The 26,933-nt window shown below is 40.0% G+C and overlaps 1 protein-coding gene across 1 annotated transcript in view; it reads left to right on the top strand.

Annotated features, from left to right (window-relative positions):
* Nucleotides 1-26,933, top strand: part of cltca (clathrin, heavy chain a (Hc)) — a 37,663-nt gene that overhangs the window by 1,830 nt on the left and 8,900 nt on the right. Inside the window, exons 2-23 of the mRNA XM_059351044.1 lie at nucleotides 8,126-8,333; nucleotides 12,550-12,818; nucleotides 13,059-13,220; nucleotides 13,309-13,422; nucleotides 14,030-14,203; nucleotides 17,313-17,510; nucleotides 17,692-17,892; nucleotides 18,332-18,484; nucleotides 18,749-18,871; nucleotides 19,585-19,722; nucleotides 19,822-19,986; nucleotides 20,115-20,295; nucleotides 20,745-20,908; nucleotides 22,230-22,355; nucleotides 22,448-22,590; nucleotides 23,488-23,722; nucleotides 23,854-23,976; nucleotides 24,319-24,464; nucleotides 24,878-25,061; nucleotides 25,147-25,339; nucleotides 26,383-26,540; nucleotides 26,626-26,898. Coding sequence (XP_059207027.1) covers nucleotides 8,126-8,333; nucleotides 12,550-12,818; nucleotides 13,059-13,220; nucleotides 13,309-13,422; nucleotides 14,030-14,203; nucleotides 17,313-17,510; nucleotides 17,692-17,892; nucleotides 18,332-18,484; nucleotides 18,749-18,871; nucleotides 19,585-19,722; nucleotides 19,822-19,986; nucleotides 20,115-20,295; nucleotides 20,745-20,908; nucleotides 22,230-22,355; nucleotides 22,448-22,590; nucleotides 23,488-23,722; nucleotides 23,854-23,976; nucleotides 24,319-24,464; nucleotides 24,878-25,061; nucleotides 25,147-25,339; nucleotides 26,383-26,540; nucleotides 26,626-26,898 — 3,831 coding nt within the window. The remainder of the gene's footprint in view (nucleotides 1-8,125; nucleotides 8,334-12,549; nucleotides 12,819-13,058; nucleotides 13,221-13,308; nucleotides 13,423-14,029; nucleotides 14,204-17,312; nucleotides 17,511-17,691; nucleotides 17,893-18,331; nucleotides 18,485-18,748; nucleotides 18,872-19,584; nucleotides 19,723-19,821; nucleotides 19,987-20,114; nucleotides 20,296-20,744; nucleotides 20,909-22,229; nucleotides 22,356-22,447; nucleotides 22,591-23,487; nucleotides 23,723-23,853; nucleotides 23,977-24,318; nucleotides 24,465-24,877; nucleotides 25,062-25,146; nucleotides 25,340-26,382; nucleotides 26,541-26,625; nucleotides 26,899-26,933) is intronic.

Raw genomic sequence — 26,933 nt, 5'->3', positions numbered from 1 at the left:
TATTTTTTTTTTCATTTTTGTTTGCAGTTGATGTAGTGAAAACAAAAGACATGTAACAAATCCTCATAAAATTCAACACAAGTCACAGTGTGGTACATCACCCTGTGTTATTGCTATCTTAGTTTTAGAAGTTTATTTGTTAATATGAAGGCCAATCACAAAATATTATATTGAAACTGAGCTTTACAAAGTTATGCAAATATCTTTTGTGTATACAGTTAGAATGAAATGATTATGGGATGTTTTCTGACTCCTTTGTTAAGTGATTGTACGAGTGGGAGTGAAAAGAGACCGCAATACAGAAGTGGTGAATTACTTTCAGTACTGTGAATTAAAATTGAAATTATATTTCATCTTCAGCGCAGAGAAAAGCTTCTAACACTAGCCATTTGGTATTATTCTGGTAGCTTTTGAATTTATCTATACGATTTCATGAAATTAGCTGAATGAAACTTCAAATAGCTTCTTGTCATTCATACTTGCTGATATGTCTATTTTATGTCAATATTATGCTACTTATTTTTGCATAATAATACAATAACATGTTGCGTTTTGTGCAGATCACTTACCATACCTTGCTGTAGATCTGTGATATGAACTGTATGCTTTCTTTGATTTGTGTCATTGACACATCACAAGGTCATTTTGTGTGACTAATCAACTCCCAAGGGATCTCAAGCAACTATCACTTATGCATTATCTGCATATGCTGTTTCATTCATGTTTCACAGCATACCTCACTTGAGATGGTCATGCAGAATATTAGAGCTGTATTATTTGACCTGAAATCTGTATAAGAAAAGTATTGTCACAATTATGTAAGTCAGGTACTATAAGATGCTTGCATGGCTCCAGGTTGCAGGAAGGAGGTCTCAGAGCTTACAGTAGAGTCACATGATCCTAGAGAGACCAACCTGACATTAGCTTATGGCTGCTTTGGTGCTGTCATGATTTTTTCACACAGCTATTACAGGATGCATGCTCAGCAGAAAAGGTCCATATAACATTTTTTCTAACCAACCAAGTTTGCTCCACCACTTCACACCACACCACTTGTGCAAGTTGAGCCTGACAGATTCTGTGATTCCATTACCGCAAATATTGCATATTTGTAAACAACAGATCAACTCTGTTTCCTGTACGTAAAAATTACTATGTAAATGCCATCACTTCATCAGCTACAGTAATTCTAACTTCTGCTTCAACAAAACATTTGGAGATTTAAGTGGATAACAGAAGTGACATGTGCTAGTTGAAAAGTTAATTCTTTATTAATATTAACTTTATGAATGGTCAAATATGTCAAAATTGAAATTATGCTCAAACTAAGATTTTCTACAGGATTTAGTTTTCTGGACCTAGTGTGGGGAGCTAAATACACGGCCAGATGTACATTGCCTACAACAGATTAAAAGCAAGCATTTACCCTGTCCTCCCTCTGTCTTCCTCCCTCCCTCCCTCTCCCTTAAAGTTTGCAGTTGTGTGTCCTCTGTCATCCGGTCAACTTGCATAGCTTGCATTTTCATATATCATCCATTTATATAGTGTAGTGCAGACTCCAGTTAAAGAACTTTAATTGCACAAGTGTCATTTTAAATACCTATAACTTAGCACCTCATCTTTCAACCCACACAACATAGTGCACTCAGTTTATGTTCACCTCTTATCCTAGCAAACTGAGAGTAGGTAACATTATATGGATGTGTAACGGATAACTGTTTTGATTAACAAGGAACTAGTATCCATTTAAGACTGGTCCTCAGTAGCCACCCCTACCTGGGAGAGGGCTGTCTGTAACAATTAAAATGGGCTCTTAATTCTTTTTATGTAATGACAACATGCTGTCTACTTTTGTTGACAGAGGCTTCCCTTGCGTATAGTATTTAGTCCTCTGGGTTGGACAAGCCAGGTTTTCTTTGCAATGCCGAATAGGCACTGTTGATGATTTGTGGAGGGGAAAGCGCAATCTTATTGAACATAGTATTTCTTAAGAGTACTCATAATGATATGTTATGTTTCTCTGCATATGTGGATGTTTTGTAAGCATACACAGTAATCTGTTATGTTTACAAAACATGTCATCAGTTAACTCTCCTAGCTAAATAAGTGACAAAATACCCACCAAGAACCATATTGTGCAAAAAAAAGAAAATAAATTAACAATGTATAGTTTCTTCAGAAGACCTAGAAATGGTGTTATCATATATTTAAAAAAAACATTTATTTCAGTATTTTATTTTTTTTAATTGCAGATGTTTTCATTCATATTCATTCATTTGTACAATATCATCAGATTCCAGCTAACTTTTTTTTTAATAGAATGTTATTATAACCAAAAGGAATAAAATAATGTAATAATAATAAATAAAATAAAACCCAGGCCACTAAAATTACATTTTCATGACAGAGCAATGTATGATTGGACTGTATCATTGTTCTGTTGTCAGAGGAAAGCTGTGAGGAAAGTTTATACATTTTCCCAGAATGATGCTATAAGGGGAAGGAAAAATAAGTGTAATTAGTAGTTAAGTTAATTCAGATAAATGTGGGTTGTTTTAAATCAGAAGTTAGTGGCCTGAGTAAGTATTCAGTTCCCTGTTTAGATTGGACTTTATATCGGGCAGTACTGACACAAAATGCATGTAATTTAGATTTATTCTCATTGGTATTTAATAGTAATTTTCATTTATTTGTGGCCCATACCTGTACCATTACATTCCTACTGCAGTTTATGGTTCTGTGCTGTTTAAATGCCACCCGACAAGGTTTTCATGTTGCCCTTTGAACTGTGCTAGTAACTGACCAGCTGATATCTCGTGACAGGCCTGTGAGGATACAGATCTGCTGTGCACTTGACATTCTGCAGCACTGTCTAAATGTAAGATAAAGTGTGCATTTGTGGGAAAAAGGAAACTGCAGTCCCAAAACCACCTCAGCAGAACTGGCCCGGAGTAGAGATGGATGGGCTCCAGAAATGCACACATTCCTTTCTTCTGCCCCCGTCTCTTTATCTAACAGTAAAGGCAGCCCTCTTGCTCCTCACCCTGGGTTGGTCACATGTCCCCCACCAGTGTCACATGGTAGTGGAGGAGGCAGCACTGGGCAGGCCTGTTGTTTCAGTCCTGGTAGACAATGGGTCCCTGGTTTCCTGTTGTGGAGCACTGCAATGAAGTGCTGCAAGCCTCAGCACATTACATAGCACATCCTTCCCTGCCCTGCCTTGAACTTTACATGTGCAGGACACACATAGGCCTTTTTTCTGCTGAGCAAGTTGCTGCTTTCCTTTGAAGGAAGAGCATACAGGTTAAATCAGCAGCTGGGATTCCCTTGGGATTGATAGGAATAGTTCAAATCTACTTGCTGATTCATTGTCTCTGTAAGATTTAAAAGCAACTATCAGCTCAATTTCACTCAGTTTGATTGAGCTTGCTTATGAGAAATCATATGTACTCTGAGCTGGATGACTGTTAACCATGGATCAGATCAAACAAGCAAGAAAACATTCTCATTAGGGTTGCATGATGCATCATTTATAGTTATGGGGCAGGAGTGAAATACAAATATTTGGGTTTTTTGGGACCCTTATCAAATCTATGCCTATTACACCAGTTGCAGTAAAACACTCAAAGGTCCACATGCAAGGGTGTTCAAATAATTTTATGCCTAGGTCAGTGTTTTCACAGTTGAAGTACTGTGTTGCAACTCCATTAGACACTAGCAAACAATGTTAAGTGCAACCCTTATTCCCTTATTATTAGATTTACAAATCATATTTGACCTTTATTCAACTGAATACAGTACAAAGAAACGATATTTCATTTTTTTTTCTGTAAATACACACATTCTGTTTCGATAAATTCTGGTACGTTTTACAGTGTCCCAACTTTTCTGTATGCAGGGTTGTATTAGACAGATATATGCTTTACAGTGCACTTGCTTACACAGTTCAAAAAACATTTTTCTAAGAACTGCCTTTTTACTGTCTCCGCACCACAAGAATTAGGGAACAATTGTAGTTCTTAGAACACTGTTTTGTTTTGCTCCAATATCAGAGTAGGTTCTCTCCCAGCATAAGAGGTGCACTGTGATTAGTCCAGAGACGTAAGTGTCTGTTGATTAGTAGAATTTAACCAATGCAGCTACGATAACCACCATGACAACACAGTGTCCACTGATAGGCTCTGCAGCCGTTCCACTCAGGGAGTCCCCATAACTGTTCTGTCCGAAAATGCCTATAGACTTTGATCATGTTTAAAAATGTCAACTAGGGCATACTTTATCAGTAGTTGTGGCATACTTTATGTCAACTTATTCCTCTACAACCACGTGCACTTATTCCTCCAAGCAGTAGTAGATCATTGTGTTAATTTGACTGATTGGTGTAACTGTAGTAAATCTTTAGCAAAACATCCAGTGAGTAAGCAGTAAATTCATTTTGTGATACTATAAACTTGTTGACATTAACCCTGGAGCTTTCTTGGGCACTCATATTATTTTTATGGCAATTGTGCTGTCTCTTGTCCACCACATTTGGCCTTGCAGAGACTCTAATTTGGGACATGCCCTTCCATAATGTCATGTCATTGATGGCACAGTTCTGTTCGTGAACAGAATAGAGTGAGGCAGTGAGGTTGAGTTAATGGTTTTTCAAGGGACTAATGATAGCAATGCTTAGTGTAATAGTGAGTCACTATGTTTCTTGCTGGCAGTTTGTTTCTGCCATTGCACTGGATAGCTGACCTAGTCTTGTCAACACTAGTTTCCTCCTCTTGAAGGTTCTTCTTCTCTTTTTTTTAACAAGCTTTAATACTACATATTTTGTACAGAATCACCTGATTTGGTTGTAGGTTGATTATCATGATAGAGTATACCTAACCCTTTCTTCTTACTCGTCCCCTAGACTGCTGTCCAGTCTCCCTTGTGCTCCCCTTTCACCTCATTGATTCAAAAGTTTTTAGCTAGCCCATGAAAGCGTGTGCTAACAGCTGAGCTAAAAGCAGCAGCATCGAGTTCAGGGCAGGCTAGACTCGATGACTAAATGATTTTCCACATTGGTTGTAGCTCCACTGGTTTGACCTGCTTTCACCCAAATTCCTGCTCATTGATGTCACAGCAGCTTTAGTCCACAGCAGTGTTTTACTATCAGGTTTCCACAGCAAACCAGTCTGACAGACCAAACCGTGGTGTGGTCTCTCTTCCAGCTGTGTAACATCTGTCTATGTTTGTTGTTCTTTATTCCAAAGGACAGAGGTAACATATTCATTGTGATTAGGCCACAGTGCTCTTTCCTGTTTTACGAATGCTATTCATTGTGAATGAAAGGGCTTCCTCCTGATCCCAGAATAGATGGCAGATGGTAGAGTGAGAGTGAGAGACACAGGACGTACGTAAATCTGTCTAGAAAACTATTGTGTAATGATAGAGGATAACCCTCTTCTTCTGTTTAATACCTAGACATACCTCTGTCTGGTTTACAGAGATTAGAGTGACAAATTAAGGAAAAGCAAACAGTGAATTCACACTGTCTGGGATCTCAAAGCTACAACGTGGACATTTTCTAATATTCTCACGGAGAAGAGTAACTGTTTAGTAAGTCTATTTACAGGAAGATTGCAGTTTTTATGGAGATCTGATAATGCTAACTGTAACTTTACTGGTACAGTGAAAGCAGATCTATCCAGTGTCTAAATAATATTCCCTCTTTCTCTTTGTCTGGCGTTTAAATAAATGTTGCCTTAGTAAACAAGGCTTCCATACCGGACAATGGCAGCGATAACAGGCACAGAAGCTCCAATGACGTTACTGCATGATGTCAGCCTCCACAGTAAAAAAAAACCCCAACATGAAACAGTGTGATGAAAGCTTGCTACTGCTCAGTTTTCAGTTCTTTCCTCATAGCAGGTAGTAACACTTGTTCTTCTGTAAGGTCATTTATCGCAGTGTCATTGAGAGGGAACCAGGTTACACACTGGTGAAAGAATGTGGGTGGGGCAGGCTGAGTGGAGGGTGTGTCCTGCCATTGATAAAAGGTGTTCCCATTTCGTTGAGCAATTCCTGGAACTGTGGTTTCTGTTTGCTGATTAGGGTTCAACTACGGCAAATTGCAGACAGTGAAGTCACATTTTATCATTAGCAAGCCTTGAAATGAGCACTTACATTGTAGCTCTGGCTGGTGAGATGAGTAGGCTTTCTGGAAGAGACCCAATTTGTGTTCCCAGCACTATTCTTGACATTTAAACATTTTAATTAGGGACCCACAAATTATGAATATGCTCACACCTACAGTTGGTAAAGTAAAGAAGTCATTAATACTTGCCATTTGAATACTGAACACCAGCCATTAAAATGTAAATTCAGCTACTACCTTTAGATAAATTGTATTTATGTAATTGTATAATAGAGTTATCAGTTATTAATGACCATGGGTAAACGTCCATGTACGACTGTCTGCTGAAGAGAGGTTTGGACAGATTTGTAGACATTTTATTAAACCATTATTTATACAGGTAATCTAATTCAGATATGGGGTCTAATTCTCAAGAGAGAACTGTTTCGTAGATTTCTGCTCCTGCAGCTTTGCACACAACTTATTGCTGCTGTGTTGCTGTAATATGATGAATAAGTTGAGGATTCCCTGTTTAAAAACAAACATTTTTGCAGTCTTAGGAGGGGAAATTATAATGATCCAAATACATAATGTCAGTATTTGTATTTAATAAATTGTATTTGTATATTCCTTTGTTGTGAGTTAATGTTTAGGGTAATATGGTGTCTTATTTACTGTGTAGAAATAATTTAATGTGGTCAGTTATGGCAAATGTGACAGTTCAAATGGCACAGTGCAAATAAATGGCAACAAATACATTTGTAAGATGTATCTAGAGAGCCACTGCATTTCAAGTGCACAACATCCTTCTCCCAAATGGTCTCACGTGGTTATACAACATTTGTACAACTGTGTATTGCTGAAAGTTTGCGAAAGTAGAGGAAGTTGCAACAGCAAGCATGGTCTATAGGACATGTTTTGGTAGTTTCATTTCCTTCAGGTTTACTTCACTGCAGCTTTTTCATTGCAATTTGTTAGCAGGAAGACACTGCAGTTCTGTCGTCTGTGTAATGATTGCACTTTGTCATTTGCCATGTCCAGTGTTGATGTTAAAATTTGTTTTGCAGTTAATTCATTTTGTAACAATGATACATGGCTTGTACTTGTACCAAAGTCTTGACACTGCTGCCCAGAGCTGTTTTGGCAGTGCCCTCAGTAGGTAGTGCTGTGTCAGGGTTTGTGTGAGGCAGGCAGGATGCCCTGTTTCCAGCCTTGGCAGTAAACTGGGCTGCAGAGCTTGCTGGTGTTATGTGCTGCAAAGCATTTCACCCACAGCCGCAGGCTTTAGTTTTTATGCAGGTTAAACCTCTTTATGTCCTGTATCACATTGTTTGTTCTGCTGGGACACCAGAGAAATAAGGGAAACAGAAGCCACAGTGCTGAACTGTGTTAGACTTTTGTTGGCTTATTCAATTTAGTATTTATCGTTTAACACAGGTGATTGTCAGGACGGGTGTTGAGGCACAATTGCCATGCAACAGTAGTGCTACCCATAGCCTTGATGAAATGCATCTCAACCCAATGCAATAGGTTGTTAGAAGTCAGACCTCGATCAGCTGCTGGTATTCAGACTGCAGTTAGATTATAGTGTTGTGTAATAAGGTTTGTTGCCTCTGTGGGCCATGGTTTGAGAACTTGGCGTTGGATTAGCCCTCCGCCCAGCTCTCTAACCGTTGTGACCACGCCACAGCTCTATGTATCCAAAGAGCTGCTGCTCAGTGTCAGGCTTTATGACCTCATCTGCTGGCTGTGGCGGTGCGAAGCAGCTGACCAGAGAGTTAGAGCTTCCTTATGGGACACTGTTGTTTGGCTAGCAGCAAAATTGTAATTAACGTGTACAATGTTAATTAAGTAACTTATTTTCTCCCCTGTTTATTTCACCACATGGTTGCCCGGGCATCTCTTGGGAAATACTGCACTGGTTTGCAGTAAAATTAAATTAACTACCTCTTTTCAAGTTGCAGGCTGGAGATGAGATTGTGGCAGTTAATTCCCCATTTTTTTCTCCTTTTCTCTCAGCTCCAAAACTTAGGGATCAATCCAGCCAACATAGGCTTCAGCACCCTAACCATGGAGTCGGATAAGTTCATCTGTATCCGTGAGAAGGTTGGCGAGCAGACTCAGGTGGTGATCATTGACATGGCAGACCCCAATACACCTATCCGCAGGCCCATATCAGCCGACAGCGCCATCATGAATCCAGCCAGCAAAGTCATTGCACTTAAAGGTAAGACAGTGTATTGGCATTACGTAGGCCACATTTCTCTAAATGAGAGTAGGAATAACCAGAGAGACAGAAAGTACATTATATTATCTCAGTGTTGTACTTAGCAACCCCCCTTTAAGGATTATGCAGCATACAATTCATGTTTGTTCAATATAGCAACATTATCCATTTAATAATTAAGTATTTATGAATAATTTTCATCTATTTATGTCCATACACATCCAGCTACTTTAGTTTTCCACTGTTTAGTACTTCTTATTGGCCAACATGTATGTTTTTTCCAAACATTTGTCCTGTAAATATTCCCAAAGTAGCATATTTTTATTCTTTTTGTCCAGCATCCATGATTGCTTTGACTTTTTTGTTGTTTTTGTTTTTGTCTTTTCTATGTTCCTTTTTTTTTCTTTACTGCTTTCTTATGTGTTTGCAGACGGTGAGTTGAAATTTAACTACTTCATTGTGGAAGTAAAATCCTGTTTTCAAGACAGTATTTATGAAAATTATCCCATTCAGCATTGCCCTCTTCAGTACACAAGTGAAGCCTGCAGACTATATTGAATTCATCTGACACGGCTTAATCAACCATTGTGTACCATTGGACACTTCAAAAGTACTCAACTATTTTAAAGTTTTTGTAACAAAGACCTTTAAGGCTCTGTGGTAATGGCTGAGCTTTTCATATCTTTTTATGTATCTGAACCCATCTATGGATAATTCTTTGGACCTTCTTCCACATAGGCCACTGAAAATATTTCTTTTTAAACAGGATTTAGCTTTCACAGCCTTATAGCTTGCTGGCATTCCATCATTTTTATTACATGTACAAGTGATTTAGAACCTGTTTTACATGTGGTAATATTGTGGGTAAAATGATTTCATTTTAATTCTCATTTCTTCTCAATTTTCATTTGAAATTCATGTCCTTTTCCATCTGTGTGAAGTGATAATTCCCCAAACCTGTTGTTTCACTTATTTCCCAGCTGTCGTCAATATTTGTTAATTAACTTAGCAACATTTGACACGCTTGCTGTTCTCTATACCAAGGACTAAAGATTAGTTTGCTCCAACTACCAAAGAGCCTAGACTTAAAGTGCTGACTTAATACCTGTGTGTGAAGTCTAATGGCATCTGATAGCTGCTCTGATTTTTATTTCACATGATGGGACATCATTGTATCATAAGTAGTGCCAGATGAGGAGTGAACTAGGTCAAGAAGAGATTTTGGATAACAACCTATGAGGCCTGCTTGTCAGAGTGTGAATAGTAAAGTAAAGGAGTGCTATCTGTCTAGATCCAAGAGACCAACAGCCTTGTGTGTCCATCTGTCTGTGTTCAGCTCTTGGCCTATTAAAATAACATTTTATGAGCCACACAGCTTTTTGGTTAAGCTGTCTCCCTGTGGTCAAAGTTTAATGCTGTAAAATTAATGCATATATAAGGCCCTTTGCTCCTTCAGTTTTCCTGTAAAGTGATCCCTTAAAAATAATCGTTAGAGTATTGATGTGACCCTAGTTTTTCACCCCAGCTCATTTTTCTTAAACAACTAACCAGGCTCAGATTTATTGATTTCAGTGAACATGTGTTAGTTAATGTTTTTATAATGAGGAGGTAATAACTGGTAGACCGTCATTTTTGTGGGGTGATGAAGGTAAAATAACTTTGTGTGGAAGTGGCTCTCCTCCCTTTAAATGTGTTAGTTAAACAACCTTTCTTTAGTATCTTTCCTCTCTACTGAGGATGTGGTACAATGTGCACTTATAAATTATGTGCTGAGCTTTTATAGAGTTCTAGCTTATTGCTGACAAACATGTGACATGCAGACATGAGCATTGCAATATTTCTGTCTTTACTCATTATGCTACCTGGTTAAATGTTATACAGCAGTTACATACGGCTCCTCGTTTTCAGCCTTTGAGAAGAAGCAGACTTTCCCCCTGATAATATTTTCACATCTATACCAAAGTTACTGTGCTAATGCTTCAAAGTTTAAGCTTCAAAGGTAAAGCTTCCTGCATAAAAAATGGGAGAAAATGCAATTAAGCTTATTTTAAATGGATTTTTAATAAAATCTGGAAAATAAACAAGTCCTACAAATACAGTAACATTTCATCAATGTACATTCCTCATTACCTACAGCACACAAGCTGTGTACATGGTAAACACTAATTGGAAATTAGCAACAAAATATGCTACAATAGTTGCTTCACTCACCAGCCAAAAAAACAATGGTAATCTTTTAAGTGGCTGCTAGATTCTGGAATCCACCAGCCACTGTTGCAAGTGGGCGAAAATAAGTTAACCTCCAACCCTGGTTGAGTCATTACAGAGGATGCTATAACTATATGAAAAGTACCTAGAGTACCCGACTTTTCCTTTCACTAATTATGCAGCGTAGGGTCAGTGTAGGCTCTTCCTCACTCTTTCTTCTCTCACTGTCTTCCCTGCTCAGTCTACCATAATGATGCTTCTCAGTCGACCTTGTCATGTGACACAGTAATGAGCCTTAACCTTTTCATGTAACCATGTCTGAAGGACGGACACAATGCGCACACACACCTCCCAACAGCTGATTATAATTTAATTAAAATTCCCTTTGCTTGCTCTTTGAAATTTGGCTGCATCTGCAAGTGATCCATTCGCCACGCCGCTTATTGTACTCTGATCCCATGGCTTAGTGATGGCAAAAATTATCTTGATAGTTGTGCTAACGCATTGGTCTTTGCTTTTTCTCACTTTTCGATGAGTATTGAATAATGAGCAAACAAGGAAGTCACACTGCTTCTTAATAAAGCTTTAGCTCTCGAAATTAACCCTAACTAATAGACAAAAAATGCAGGTGAGTGAACCTTTTTTGAACATTTAGTTGATGATCTTTTATCAGGACAAACATTTAACTTCAATTGTAGACAATCAAACGTAATCGTTATTGTAAACCTTTCCTGTGACTCTTGTCCAAAAGTGCCTTAATTGCTTAAAATGTACCCTTCCCCCTTAATTGTGCCTGTATCTGTCGTACTCCAACTGTCATTTTCCACCGTTATATATTTGACTCAGACGCAGATGTGTTTGCCTTTTTTGTGAGTTGTTTGTCCTTGCTTCTACCCTCTGTCTGCTTTGTTTCTCTCGATGAAGGCTGTTCATTTGATGGGATGGTCCAAGTAGTCGGACATGACAATACATGACATCTACTGAGTACATTTATCAAACCATTAGTAGGGCTGGGACAATATATGATTTTATCACAGATCAGGATAAAAACAACATCATTAGTTTAGTGTGGTAAATTTGTATTATCGAGATAACCTTAAATATTATCACAAGTAACTTGAAAAAGCTGTCTAGCTCGCTAACATAATTATTTGATTTGATTTGCATGTTACTGTAGTTGTTCCTTTAACCAAAATATTAATTTTGCTACAGCCCATAAGTAAGTTTTTAAAATCAAGTAGGATATATATTTTACAGAAAATCCATCTTATTTGATGTTTGTTTAAGAATTTGAAGCATGTTTTTTATGATTATCAGGACAATATTGTGAGTCACAACCATTTTGGCCAGGATAATTGTGACATGAAATTTTCAAATCGTCCCATGCCTATTTATTAATCTATATTCTGAATTTATAATGACTATTGGGCTTAGAGAGAGGTATGCATGTGTTCAGTCATTCACAGTCTCGCACATTGCAAGAAGCACCTGGAAACTTTTTCGTCTTAGTTTTCCTCACTGGATTGTTTAAGTTCATGCAAAATGAAAAAAAAATTGGTCTTTACTCTTAACTTAATTATTTACAGAATTCTATATACATCTGGTATTAGACGGCTCGGCAGTTATGTGTTCGTATTGACCTGCCAAAATGTACCAGTAGTTTAGAACAGAGACGTGTATTTGCTTGAACTGCACATAATTGAAACATTGACACCTTGTGTAGCCTCTCAGGAGGCCAAAATTGTATTCACGTGTTCCATTTGTCTCACTACACCTCAGATATGACACAATTTCCGACTACAGCATGTATGGCATCCCCTTTCTTTCAGTCATGGCCTCGTTGCTTGATGAACTCTTTGTCATGACTACCAATATTTCAAATTTGAATCTCTCTTTTCTATTGAAATTTGGTGTTTCCTATGAATGTATGTGTGGACACACTGTTGTCAGAGACTGTAACGTTCCTCTGGGGCCTGGTTCCTGCCCCCCCCCTTTCTCCTCCCTCTAGCCGCCAAAACTCTTCAGATCTTCAACATTGAGATGAAGAGCAAGATGAAGGCACACACCATGACAGACGATGTTACCTTCTGGAAGTGGATCTCTCTTAACACAGTTGCACTTGTGACTGACAATGCTGTCTACCACTGGAGCATGGAGGGTGACTCGCAGCCCGTGAAAGTCTTCGACCGCCACTCCAGCCTGGCGGGCTGCCAGATCATCAACTACCGCACTGACGCCAAGCAGAAGTGGCTCCTGCTCATCGGCATCTCAGCCCAGGTAAGTAAAGTTTAATCTCTGTGATTTATATTCTCAATCAGATGGCTCCACCTTTCAGGTACTGATTGATTTAATGTGAATCATTCCTCGGTAGTACTTATGTAATTCACTTGGTACCCTTTAAAGTTTTGGTACCAAACCCTAATAACCATAGATACTCTGTATGTTTGCTACTGGTAAGCCCCGTCTGTTTTTATAAATGTGCTTTATACATATTTGTGTGTGTTTTGCCTTTTTCAGCAAAATCGGGTAGTTGGAGCCATGCAGCTCTACTCTGTTGACAGAAAGGTTTCTCAGCCCATTGAAGGCCATGCTGCCAGCTTCGCCCAGTTCAAGATGGAGGGAAATACAGAGGAGTCAACTTTGTTCTGCTTTGCTGTCAGAGGGCAGGCTGGAGGAAAGGTAACTGATATTAATAACATCATAGGGGAGGTGGGGGGGGATTCTTGAAGCAACTGTTGCTTACTTGTGTTTTTTCTCTTTGATGCAGTTGCATATCATTGAAGTGGGGACCCCACCAACTGGCAACCAGCCATTTCCAAAGAAAGCAGTGGATGTGTTCTTCCCTCCAGAAGCTCAGAACGACTTCCCTGTGGCCATGCAGGTGTGTTTGAACATTACAACCTTAAAAAGACAAAGAGAGTGTTTTACCCCTCAGAATTGTCTCGTCCTCCACTCCTTTCTGTTGCCTTACTTAAATGGCAAGCAAACTGTCAGCTCCTCAGATTAGTTGTCATTGGAAAGGCAGCTGCTTTAAACTTGGCAAACAGCCATGTCTCTGTTGGTATCTCGGCCATCTACAGCGTAGCAACCAAAATAGTTTCACACGCTGTTTCTCATACCTTTGGTATCTGTGGTTATACGATCAGCATGCTTGCTAATGTCCACTTCCTTTTTGATTCATCAGCCTACTTAATAGTGCATGTTTTAGGTCAATCTGTGAAGAGCGCCCTCTGCTGAACCACACAACAGACTACTTGAAATGGTCTGTTAAACTTATAGACTGTACATTTTGAACTTAAACAGGTCACTCATTAAATTAAAAATAATTGTTTGGGGGGTTTGCCACATTCAGACAAAAGTTGGAGTGACAAAGTGAGATCAGTCAATTGATGGAACAAAATAGACTATGTGGTTTTATGTTAGGTCTTCTTCTTTTTTCTTAATATAATCAGATTTACTGAAACAATGTTTCACCTTTTTTTTGACAGATAAGCTCCAAGCAAGATGTGGTTTTCCTTATTACCAAATATGGCTACATTCACCTGTATGACTTGGAGACAGGCACATGCATCTACATGAATCGCATCAGCGGAGAGACCATCTTCGTTACTGCTCCACATGAGGCCACCTCAGGCATCATTGGGGTCAACAGGAAGGGACAGGTAAGAAGGTCAACATGTTCTCATCCGTCATGCTCAAGGAAATGAATGTATGTTTGATATGGCTGCTCAGTTTCATTAATGTCGCAGGAGAACTTCACTTATTAAACCAGATATTCATCCTCAATTCTATCACACAGACGCTACAAAATCTCATCCTTAAAATTTCCCATTTATGTCATCAGCAATCACCGGTACAGCAAATCTGACTCAGGTCAAAGAATGTAAACGAGCATAACATCAACATCAGTTGTTGCATGGGATAATAACAACAAGTCCTTGTTTGTCTGTCATCATCAGACAAGCTCAGACTTTGCCATAAGGCTTTATAAATAATCCAAGGTGTAGGGTTCACACAGAGAGAGGGGAGAGGTTTGTGTCTTACTGCTTTTGTAAAGCTGAACCAGAGAGGAGAACTGGATCCAGCCAGCTGATGAATAATGTTCCAGCCAGGCCACACACCACATGAATAATTGAGTGAAGAGAGGAAAGCTGATCTGAGGCAGTGACAGAGCTCGCTGTATGGCAGAGCAGTGAAGTGCGTATGTGTGTGTGTACACACATCACATGCACACATACACGGAGGCAGTGATCTGAGAGATAATAGGCCAGCGTCAGAGGGTTGGTTACCAACAATATTGGTAACTTGATACAAAGTAATACATGCCATTTATTTTAAAACAGCTGCTGTCTTTGGTCAACAAGCAGCATGAGGACTTGCATAGGAATAGTTTGAAGCTTCATTCATAACGTTGACATTCAAATTCTAAAGATTAGGCTACAGTAATAGTATTAGTATTATACTTTATGTAGAATTAGATTCCAGTAGGTCCTACATAGGATTGTTTCTTTCTCATGTGATCCAAATAGTTTCAGTAACTCCTGAGTCATCAACTCAGCTGCATTCCAGCAAAATATTCTGCTTCGAATCATATTTGTTGGTGTTTAGCTTTCAAAAACAGCATTTTTACTGTGCTCTGAGGTTTGTTTTCCTGCTGCTGCCCACCTGTATTAACAGGGCAGCAATCAGTGTTGACGAAAAGTGATGAGTTATATTATGAGCGGCTGTGACATGGCCACCAGTGTGAATGTGTGTGTGAATGTAGTGTAAAGTGCTTTGGATAAAAGCACTATAAGCTCAGTCCATTTACCATTTATAGGGACTAACTCATTTAATCTGATAAATAATTTCAACCAAAAACAGAAATAATGTGATGGCGTCATAAAATATGATGACAGACATTGAATGCTTGATTCAAAATCCTCAATAGAAGCTTTGAATGTAAAAAAGTGACATTCACTATAGCCCTAGACTTGTATAAACAAAAGCCTGGAAAAGCGGAACAGTGAAGAATGCCACAGAACGGGTTTGCTGTGTGTTTATATGTAAAAGTTGTCAGGGTAAAAGTCAGGATGGTATAATGGTGGTTTGAAATTTAAGTCAAGTGGTGGTTGAATATTTGTGTTCTGGTATTACAGCACTTGGGTGAAAGTTATTGGTAAGCAAACAAAGTAAAGGTAAACCATAAAAAGACAAGTTAGTGCAGCAGTATTGCTTCCACACTGCCTTGACTCTCCCTGTGGTTGTCAGCAAGTTTCGTAGCTATGAACAGTGCTGTTTTGTGAGTCTCAGCATCCCTATCAGTGATACTTAGCCTGGGCAGTGTGGACAACAGTATGTGCCAGGCCTGCTCTGACACTGACATGTAATGATAACTGCAGTACAGAACTGGCCCACACAAACCAGAGAGGGACAGAGCAAGGTAAAGCCGGGTGGGGGGGGAAGGGCCCACCACCCATCAGCACATGATGTGAAGTAGGAGGCACAGCCTGGTGCCCTCAATCCTCTTAGTGCTGGTCTTCTCATCCAATCACAACCTCAACCTTATCTTCCACGTCATCAGTGCGCGAGAGACCTGTGATGTCTTTCCTGCAGTTTTACTATTCTGGTTGTGTGTGTGGTTGTGTGTGTGTGTTTGAGTGTATTCATGTCTGGGTCAGTGTATCACTTGATACGACAGCTCCTGTGTCATCTGACACTCGGTGCTCTCTTGTTGAGAAGAGATGTTCTGCCAAGTTTGTCTCTTTTTTTTCCATCAGTCTCTATTCATTGTTTTTAAATGGTGTGTTACATTTTATTAACTAAAGTTTTGTTGCTGAAGTATTGGCTCACTTGTCCAGGTGATTTAATAAATATGTGAGTCATCACATTACTGGTATTTGTAGCACTGTAAATATATATGCTCCCCTTGCAAAACATTTTTAAAATTCACTGGCCACAGGGAAAAAAATGCTTAGGTGGACATAGGCCCAAATAGTAGCCTCTTTATCTCTTTTGGTGAGTAGGACACAGAATCCCCACTAAAGGGCCTATTTTTACTCCTTATCTGTCCAGTTTTTATTTCAACTACCCCCAATTAGTCCACCCACATCAGTAAGTGACACTGCTTTAGTGGCAGGAAGAATGAGGTCTAGTCACCCATGTTAAAAGCTAGGGCACTGACCTGCTGGGCTTGTTTGTAGAGGGGCCAACACTGGCCGTCTTTCTCCTTCGCCCCCCTCCCCTTTCCTCCACCCAGCTCTTTTCATTCAACTCATTCTCTCTGTTGGCAGACTGCTCACAAAAGCCATGCGTTACACTGACCCACTAATAATACATTTGCATTCAGCAGCCACAACCCAAGGCCAGACAGCGTTTAATGGAGTTAAGTGCTATTGCCCATAGTTATATACAGCTGAGCTTGCCCACCCAACACAACCTAAAGGAATGTGTCAATTTATGCCAGTGTTGTTTATATTTAGCTAAAACCATCCATCTATGTCAGCTCTAATACAGAGTCTTTCTAAACATTGTGGGGATGGGGGTTAGGAAGCACTGCATTTGACTTGATGCTTCATATATCATCGTAGATCATGCTTTGACTTACTGCACATTGACTTGATTGACATAATTGTAACTCCCTATAGACAGACTGTTAAACAGAGGACCCTCCTTTAGATCTATTCAAACAAAACACTTTAAAAGAGGATGGATTCTGGCGGTGTGGTTTACTGTGTTGTCTGGTCTCTAGTGTAATGTACTGCAACATTCTGTATTTTCCCTGTAACACAGGTGCTGTCAGTCTGTGTGGAAGAGGAAAACATCATTCCCTACATCACTAACGTGCTCCAGAATCCAGACCTGGCTCTCCGTCTAGCTGTCCGCAACAACCTCGCCGGCGGTGAAGAGCTCTTTGCACGCAAGTTCAACAACCTGTTTGCTGCTGGCAACTACTCTGAAGCTGCTAAGGTTGCTGCCAATGCACCAAAGGTAACTTCACAAATTCTGTTAGCCCTTACATAGTTTGAACACAATTTAATGTAAAGGTCCACATGGCTGTATTTATTACAGGGTTTTAGTGTTGGATTGTATTATACCCTACCTATTTGTTTTGCCTTTTATCAGTCATATAGAGCTCCTCTTACCTTCAGTTGACCTTTTCTCCCCTCAGGGTATCCTGCGAACCCCAGACACCATCCGTCGCTTCCAGAGCGTTCCCACTCAGCCAGGCCAGACCTCCCCTTTGCTGCAGTACTTCGGTATCCTGTTGGACCAGGGACAGCTCAACAAGTTTGAGTCCCTTGAGCTCTGCAGGCCTGTCCTCCAGCAGGGACGAAAGCAGCTCCTGGAGAAGTGGCTGAAGGAAGACAAGGTATTGTAGATCTCCATCTCAGCCTCTAGTCACAGGAAGAGGCTCTTCCTGAGCTGCCCGTTTGTTTACATGACTGCCTATTATATTGGTCCATGTGAAAACATGTGTTATGCAAGGAATATGTGAAGTTTCCGTTGGGAACTGTAGTTTTGGGTGGTTCTAAGCTGCCTCAATAGTAAACAAGAGAATCAGAGATAAGGAATATAAAATCATGTTTAAATTTTCATTATGTATTTGCTAGATTCATTTTTAGCCTTCTTAACTAAAACCACAAAATAAACTTAAAGCAGAAATCTAAAGGAATACAGTGAAGATAAAATCTTAAATTGTATAAATCTACACAGATAAAGATTATTAGAAAGAGAATGATAAAAGAATAGCACTGTAAACTTGTTTTAAAATTGCTTCAAGTGCTGATTTGACTTGTCCTATTTTTCAGTTGGAGTGTTCAGAGGAACTGGGTGACCTGGTGAAGGCAGTGGATCCCACCTTGGCCCTCAGTGTCTACCTGAGGGCCAACGTCCCCAACAAAGTCATCCAGTGCTTTGCAGAGACTGGTCAGTTCCCCAAGATCGTCCTTTACGCCAAGAAGGTATGTCTGTCCTGCTGAGATAAAATATTTTGAGCTCTTAAAGATTTGATAATTCCCAAACAATAGAGTGAATGTCTAGTAAAGGAGAGACATAATCCTCTGTGCCTAATTCAAGAATTCAGGTTTCATGCTTTAATAAAAATGTGTGTGTCCATGAAGTTTAATGAACATAAGAGCATTTCATGTTGGACTTTGTCAACTAGATTAATGGATTGAAACATTGGCACTAAAACTTGATTGTAATCTATCCATTTTTTGTTCCAGGTGGGCTACACTCCAGACTGGATCTTCCTACTCAGGAATGTAATGCGGATCAACCCAGAACAAGGCCTGCAGTTTGCCCAGATGCTGGTCCAGGATGAAGAGCCACTGGCTGACATCACACAGGTCAGAGGAAAGAATAGGGATTTTTAGTGATCCATCAGCAATGCATGGGTTTTTCCTATCAATTATTTATAGTTATAAAATAAGAGTTTAGCTGTCTGCTGTTTTTTAATGATATTAAAGAGTGGAAAGGTCTTTGTTGCAGTGCTGTAAAGAAATTATGCCTTACTATAGCTGAAACTGACAAAAATTAGTTTCGTCTGAGGCGATGCCCTGCAGTATTCAAAGTATTTGAATAAATGACTTGACATGCCAACATCTGTGAACCTCGGGCATCCTGTAATATACAGAAAATGCACCTCTCCCTTTGCTTCTTGCCACTGCAGACACTCTGCACTGCAAATGTCAACTGCTGACACAGCTTTCTGTGTTGCTTAAAGTGCTGTACTGGCAGGTAACAAGAGTTAAACACATTGCTTTGGATACATTCTTCAGTCTGTGGAAGAGGGCAAGTGGCTTTGAAACATCTTTAAAGAAGTATGTGGTCTTCTTGCATCCCTTAAGTTAATTCTGTTTGAGGTGCAGAACTTCAGGAGACTATGACAGAAGTGTTAATAGGAGTTTTGTTAAAGGGAAGTGTTGTGTACTTATTGCTGCAGTGCAGTAGTACCTCATTTTGGTCAATGAAAGATTTTGAAAGGGTTTTAAAAGCTAGACGATCATGGTTCCTTTCTTGAGTTTTAAGTTCCCCCCTGTGTGTTTCCACGTGTGTCCAGATCGTGGATGTCTTCATGGAGTACAACCTGATCCAGCAGTGCACATCATTCCTCCTGGACGCTCTGAAGAACAACAGACCCTCAGAGGGACCACTGCAAACTCGCCTGCTGGAGATGAACCTCATGCACGCTCCACAGGTGCATACATCTACACATACTTACTAATAGGAATCAAATGAACATAGCTGGGATGCATTGTTTTCCCAACTTCTCTCTTGCTTCATGTCATGGGTGCAGGTTGCTGATGCTATCCTGGGCAACCAGATGTTCACCAACTACGATCGCGCCCACATCGCTCAGCTGTGTGAGAAGGCTGGACTCCTGCAGAGGGCTCTGGAGCACTACACTGACCTGTATGACATCAAGCGCGCTGTGGTGCACACACACCTGCTCAACCCAGAGGTAAGCTTCAGTTACTGACTGAGTGAAATTTAATTAAAACTAGAGGCTTTTTTTCATGTCAGATGTAGCCCTAATGTTGATTTTTTTATGAAGTCCATAGTTAAACTTAAATTCCCTCCTACCTGCAGTGGCTGGTGAACTTCTTTGGCTCTCTGTCGGTGGAGGACTCTCTGGAGTGCCTCAGGGCCATGCTGTCAGCCAACATCCGCCAGAACCTGCAGATCTGTGTCCAGGTGGCATCTAAGTACCATGAACAGCTCACCACACAGTCTCTCACTGAGCTCTTTGAGTCCTTCAAGAGCTTTGAAGGTGAGTTCAAAAAATTAACCCTGGAAATACAGCTTCATTTGATATTCAAACCTTTTTGTTGGGCTTTTTGAAGTTCATAGGCCCTGACGACATACTCATAAGAGTATTGAAAAATAGTCATATGGTGCTTAAAAGTTTGTGTTTTGAACAATAGGGCATTTCACCTAAATATCCATGTGTCCAGTCGAGATATCAGAGTGCTATTTGACTTGTCCCTCAGATGAATTGATGCAGCCATTCCCCTCCCGTCCATGTACTTGATGATAGACAGACAGTAGTTGTGTCCTAATTTTCAATTAGACAAGTAGGCCAGGGCAGAGGCAGGACAATCAATAGATTGTGCAGAATGGCCTGGAGATTATTTTATTTCACTTCATTCTGTATTTCAGGATGTATTACTGGATTGGTAAAGCTGTAGTTTAATATACGTGACTTTCTGTGTCTCTCAGGTCTGTTCTACTTCCTGGGCTCTATTGTGAACTTCAGTCAAGACCCAGAGGTTCACTTCAAATACATCCAGGCCGCCTGCAAGACAGGCCAGATCAAAGAGGTGGAGAGGATCTGTAGAGAGAGCAACTGCTACGACCCCGAGCGAGTCAAGAACTTCCTCAAGGTAAAGCCGCAGGGACAGCCTGAGCGATCAAACACTGACATTTAACAGCTTTTCTCCCTTCCCCTGCTCCTTGACATTCTCTCCCTCATACCCTGTATCTGTCTGTTCTCAATCTGCTCTGCTTGTAATTATTTTGGTAATAAAGGTTTTTTTTGTTGGTGTTTTTTTTGTTTTGAATTCACTGAATAAGTACCTCATACGCCCCAGTTGAAAGAAGTCTGTACTATCCCTTTAGGCAAAACTTTCTTGTTTTGCAGTTTTGGAATCTCCATTTCCAGTCTGTTTTCAATCATAAAACTTGAAGTCTTTAAAATGCTATTATAAGAAAAGCTTGAGTTGAGATTAATATTTTGACTGCTTTCTAAAGATTAATAGATTAGATTAAAATTGTTGCTGTCACTAGCAGAACCCCCACAGTTTTACCTGTCTTGGTTCTAAATGTTGGAAACAACCGTCCTGATGGCAGTCAATTATCTTTTGTGCTTTTCCTCTTTTTGTCTGTGGAATGGCAGGACATGTATCAGGTAAACTTATCCTTCCCCACAGTACAGGACTTCTCCCTTCTTTTTTGCTTTAACCCCTACCCTTGAACTTTAGGTACAGGATTGAAACTGGGATTTGTAAGGAGGTGTATATGATTGTACACCACAATCCATACACCCATACTACATAGCTTTTATGTAGCCCTAGTCATTCACTGGATGTTTTGTGTGTAATTGACGGTGAGCTAGCTAGGGTCCTGTACTCCATATTTATTTGAAGACATTGAAAGTGTCTGTGTGTATAGTGTGTAGTCCCGTAATAGGAGCCTTTAGTCAGCGCAGCATGTTCTTGGATGACAATCCCAGTTTGTTAATCCTGTATGAGTGTGGATGGCAGCATTGTGGTACAGGCGACTAGTGGTCAGTGCTGTCTAGTGTTGACCTGAAAACTGTCAGCTCCCTGTCTGCTAATAAGTAAGAGAGGTTCTTTAGAATATTTAAGAGGTTGAAACACTAATTTTGAAATGTGGCGTTTGTTGTAGTGTCAAACCTTTTATTTTTCCCCGGATGTGCAATCAGGAGCATTGATGTAGCTGGAAAATTATATCTTAAATTTCATTTTCACCCATCCAAAAAACTTTCCATACTGAAAGTAAAATACGTTTATATTCCTTTTTTTTTTCTTCTTAAATCCATGGAAATTCATTAGTCCACTGCTTAAGGTCAACCCTGTTGCACTAAGGTTGTTTTCTGTGTGTGTGGCTTGTATAGAGATGTTTCCTTGGTTATGTCATCTTACTGACCCTGTCCTCTTTCCTTCCACTGTGTGTGACTGACAGGAAGCCAAACTCACCGACCAGCTACCGCTCATCATCGTCTGTGACCGCTTTGACTTTGTCCACGACCTGGTCCTCTATCTGTACCGCAACAACCTGCAGAAATACATTGAGATCTATGTTCAGAAGGTAAGGCTCTGGAGGAGAGTTTGTAATTCGCCTGTACATCCTTGTTTTTCAGAAATAAGAAAATGAGATAAATGGTTACATTTGTGTCTCAGGTGAACCCGAGCCGTCTGCCTGTCGTGGTTGGCGGTCTCTTAGACGTGGACTGCTCGGAGGATGTTATAAAGAGCCTGATCCTGGTCGTCAGGGGACAGTTCTCCACTGATGAACTGGTCGCTGAGGTGGAAAAGAGGAACAGGTGCTGCACTATACACCTACATGTTCCTAAATGTCAAATGTAGACAGTTTGTCATTTTGTCTTTCCGTATTAGGGGTGACGTTTTGACTTCAAATTAGAAAAGATTAATCCTTAGGAGAGCAAATGTACCAGGCAGTGGTTGCAGCTTTGTGTGGAACGCCAGATGGTGGATAAGATTATAAATATCTGACATTTGGGTGACTTTTTTATGACAGAAAAAGATAGGGGTTATTATTGGTCTGATTGTAACAGTGTTGCTGCATTATTACATTCTTTAACACCAACTTGTGTTACATTAATTTATTCTACTCAGAATTGCTACTTTTACTACAGTAAGAGTAAAATAGATTAAATTTAAAACATTTTTGTTTGTATTGGCAATTCTTATCAAGTTAATTAAGGAATATATTTTGCTGATTGCTTACAGGAGAGCTGACTACGTTATTTAAATTATGTTCAAAATTTTCAGCAGACACCTACATGGTAAACAGATGAATAATAATACAAATATTATTAAAAAAATAGGTATTATAGATAAGAATTATTAAAAAAAAAAAACATTTAAAAAGAATAATTCACATGTGAAAACAAAGGATTTTGGTTTATTGTAGCAATTGAAACGACTCAATTATCTACTGTCATAATTGTCCCATTAGTTTTACAGTAAATATATAAGAAAGGCTCTCACAACAATGTTTTGAAATAAGATTGCTAATAAATTACAGTAATCTAAATGGGGAGTCTGTGACTTACATTCAGTACAACAAGTCCAACACAGATCCCCACATAGAGAACCTGGTCTATCTAGTTCTCCCAGTAGTATTTCATATATTCATCTTTGCCTGACTGCTCACACAATGTCTCAGAAAGAGTCCTGACTTCCTCCTTCTCTTCCAGACTGAAGCTGCTGCTGCCCTGGCTGGAGTCTCGTATCCACGAAGGCTGTGAGGAGCCAGCCACCCATAACGCTCTGGCTAAGATCTACATTGACAGCAACAACAACCCTGAACGCTTCCTGAGGGAAAACCCATACTATGACAGCCGTGTGGTGGGGAAATACTGCGAGAAGAGAGACCCCCACCTGGCCTGCGTGGCCTACGAGAGAGGACAGTGTGACCAAGAGCTGATCAATGTGAGGATCGATTTTTGTACTTGTCTGCCTCTCACCTATGGATCAAAATGTCTCAGTTTCAGTTCACCTTTTTCATTAAACTGTCTCCTCTGTAGCAGGAAGAATAAACATTTTTGTTCTTTTCTTATCAGGTCTGCAATGAGAACTCCCTGTTCAAGAGCTTGTCTCGCTACCTGGTTCGTCGCAAAGACCCTGACCTGTGGGCCAGCGTGCTGCTGGAGAGCAACCCCTTCAGACGGCCACTCATTGACCAGGTAAAGTATTCACAAAACGCATCTTATCTTCACAATCGGTGAATTTAAATCGATTTGAAAGGCCAAAGAAATCACTTCCCTTGGTCAGCGTGATTGCTCCTTATCAGTCGGCTACTGAGGCTCCTTCAGTGTTATGATGGCTGTATTTTTATTTAATTGTTTATGATTGTATTTAAATGTTGTAACTTGTCCCTTTTTATGCTGCTTTCTTGGCCAGGTCTCTCTTAGAAAAAAACATTTTTTTAATTGCAATGAGACTTTTACATGGTTAAATAAAGGATATATGTATAACTTGATACAACTGCCTGGTGCTTCTTTAAACCTCTGCTGTTTTGCCCTCAGGTGGTGCAGACAGCACTGTCAGAAACCCAGGACCCAGAGGAGGTGTCAGTCACAGTCAAGGCCTTCATGACAGCAGACCTGCCCAACGAGCTCATTGAGCTGCTGGAGAAAATTGTGTTGGACAACTCTGTCTTCAGCGAACACAGGTGTTTAGTCATAACATTTTTGCTGTGTTCCCATTAGTCATTTCAAAGTTAAATATCAAAACTTAAGTGTCAGGGTTTGTACAGGTGCTTGAAACCCTTGGAAATGCTTGAATTTTAGTGTTGTGTTTTCAAGGTTTGAAAAGTGCTTGAATTTTGGATAAAGTGCTTAAAAATGTATCTGCATTTCTTGAACAACAAAATCTTATAGAATAGAAATATAATTAGTTGGAGAACCTCCAATGAAAACGTAAAATAATCATTTTCAGTATGTATGTATTCAGAGAAATATGTAATTTACCACAGCTGTAAGATGCTGGAAAAGCTTGAAAATGGACCTTGAATTTGACCTTGAAAAAAGGTGTACGAACTTTGAAGTGTGCTGAATTTTTTATGTCTTCTCCTTTTTCCCACAGAAATCTGCAGAATCTGTTGATCCTAACTGCAATCAAAGCTGACCGTACCCGCGTGATGGAGTACATCAGCAGGCTCGACAACTATGACGCTCCTGATATCGCTAACATCGCCATCAGCAACGAGCTCTTCGAGGAGGCTTTTGCCATTTTCAAGAAGTTTGACGTCAACACCTCTGCTGTGCAGGTCAGTCATTATCTCTTACACCGCTGGACTAATGCCATATTGACTGAAGAAGTGTTGATTGTTACTTCTTTGTTTTATGACCTAGGTGCTGATCGAACATATTGGCAACCTGGACAGGGCCTATGAGTTTGCAGAACGCTGCAATGAGCCGGCTGTGTGGAGCCAGCTGGCTAAGGCTCAGCTACAGAAGGACTTGGTTAAAGAGGCCATTGACTCCTACATCAAAGCTGATGATCCTTCTGCATACATGGAGGTGGTACAGGCTGCTGATAAGAGCGGTAAGAGACGGGGTCATGTAAGGAATTCTGCGTTTTCAGAGTCTAGGCATCGATTGGGACCAAAGTATCAGTTCTCCTGACATCCCTGGTGTCTAAAATGGCTAACGCCCTGCTGTTCTGTTTCTGTCTGAGGCATAGCACAGGGCTTCCAAATACTGAGCAAAGTGTAGAGAAAGAACATCACTTGACTTTTTGTAAGCTGATCAGTCACTATAAACAGAATGCAGGGTTTCAGAGAAAGCTATTCGTTGTTTGCCAGCGTCACTTCGATTAAAAACAATCGATATGAATCACATTAGCTGTGTTTTGGAGTTTGTGGTTTGATTTTTTTCCTCTGGGGTATTTGCTGATAGTTGCAGCCAATTCAGCAATTCTTTATTGAAAGTGCATAGTATCAGCATAAGATACAGTTAGCAGGGTTCACACAAAGTCTTGAGAATGCTTTATTTTAAGGGTTATGTTTTTATGGTAAGGAATATACTTGATTTTGAATATACTGTTTTAAAAAATGCTTGATTTTCAACAAATGGATGTTTCATTGACACAAGCATTCATGTAAACCAAAAATCTTTTAATATTTAAAAATGAACCAATCTGGTTATGTTTTCTGGTTTTTGGATGACACTAACCCTAAATGAGAAATGAAAGAGCTGAAAGAGTTGCTTTAATCTTTAAACTTTTCTAATATGATATCCTTCTGGGATTATCTGATCACTTTATTTGTTCATTTTAACTTTTTTTTTTGTGGTTGGAACAGATGCATATATTGCTGTACTCACTATTATATACGAATATTAGGTAGTTTAATAGTTTTTTAAAATTGTTTAAACAAGTCTGTCTGTACTTTGTTGTCATGATGAAGACTACGTAAGTTTGGAAATGTTTGGTTTAGGGACATTGAAAGTGCTTGAAGAGTGAATTTAATTTGAATTTGAGTCTTTAAAAAGCTGTAGGAACCCTGTGTTTATACATACAAAAAAGAAAAGGGTCAATGTGCAGTAGAAACACACCAGGAGCTTAATATCACTGTCCTTATCTTTCAGGTAACTGGGAGGACTTGGTCAAATTCCTTCAGATGGCTCGTAAGAAGGCCCGTGAATCCTATGTGGAGACGGAGCTCATCTTTGCCTTGGCCAAAACCAATCGCCTGGCTGAACTGGAAGAGTTCATCAACGGACCCAACAATGCTCACATCCAACAGGTGAGCCTTGCTCTCATAAAACCTTCTGTGAATGAGCTGTGAGCTCAACAACTGAATACTAAATATTCTTTCTATCCGTTTGTAGGTTGGTGACCGCTGCTATGATGAGAAAATGTATGATGCCGCTAAGCTGCTCTACAACAACGTCTCCAACTTCGGCCGTCTGGCTTCAACTCTGGTGCACCTCGGGGAGTACCAGGCTGCTGTGGACGGCGCCCGTAAGGCCAACAGCACCCGCACCTGGAAGGAGGTGTGCTTCGCCTGCGTGGATGGAAAGGAGTTCAGACTGGCCCAGATGTGCGGTCTCCACATTGTGGTGCACGCTGATGAGCTGGAGGAGCTGATCAACTACTACCAGGTAAGATGGGAACCAAGGCAATATTTGCTTGTGTT

Source organism: Centropristis striata, chromosome 15, assembly GCF_030273125.1.
Source record: "Centropristis striata isolate RG_2023a ecotype Rhode Island chromosome 15, C.striata_1.0, whole genome shotgun sequence".
Taxonomy (NCBI): Eukaryota; Metazoa; Chordata; class Actinopteri; order Perciformes; family Serranidae; genus Centropristis; species Centropristis striata.
The sequence above is the reverse complement of the archived record's forward strand: the minus strand, read 5'-3'. Positions and strand labels throughout refer to the sequence as shown.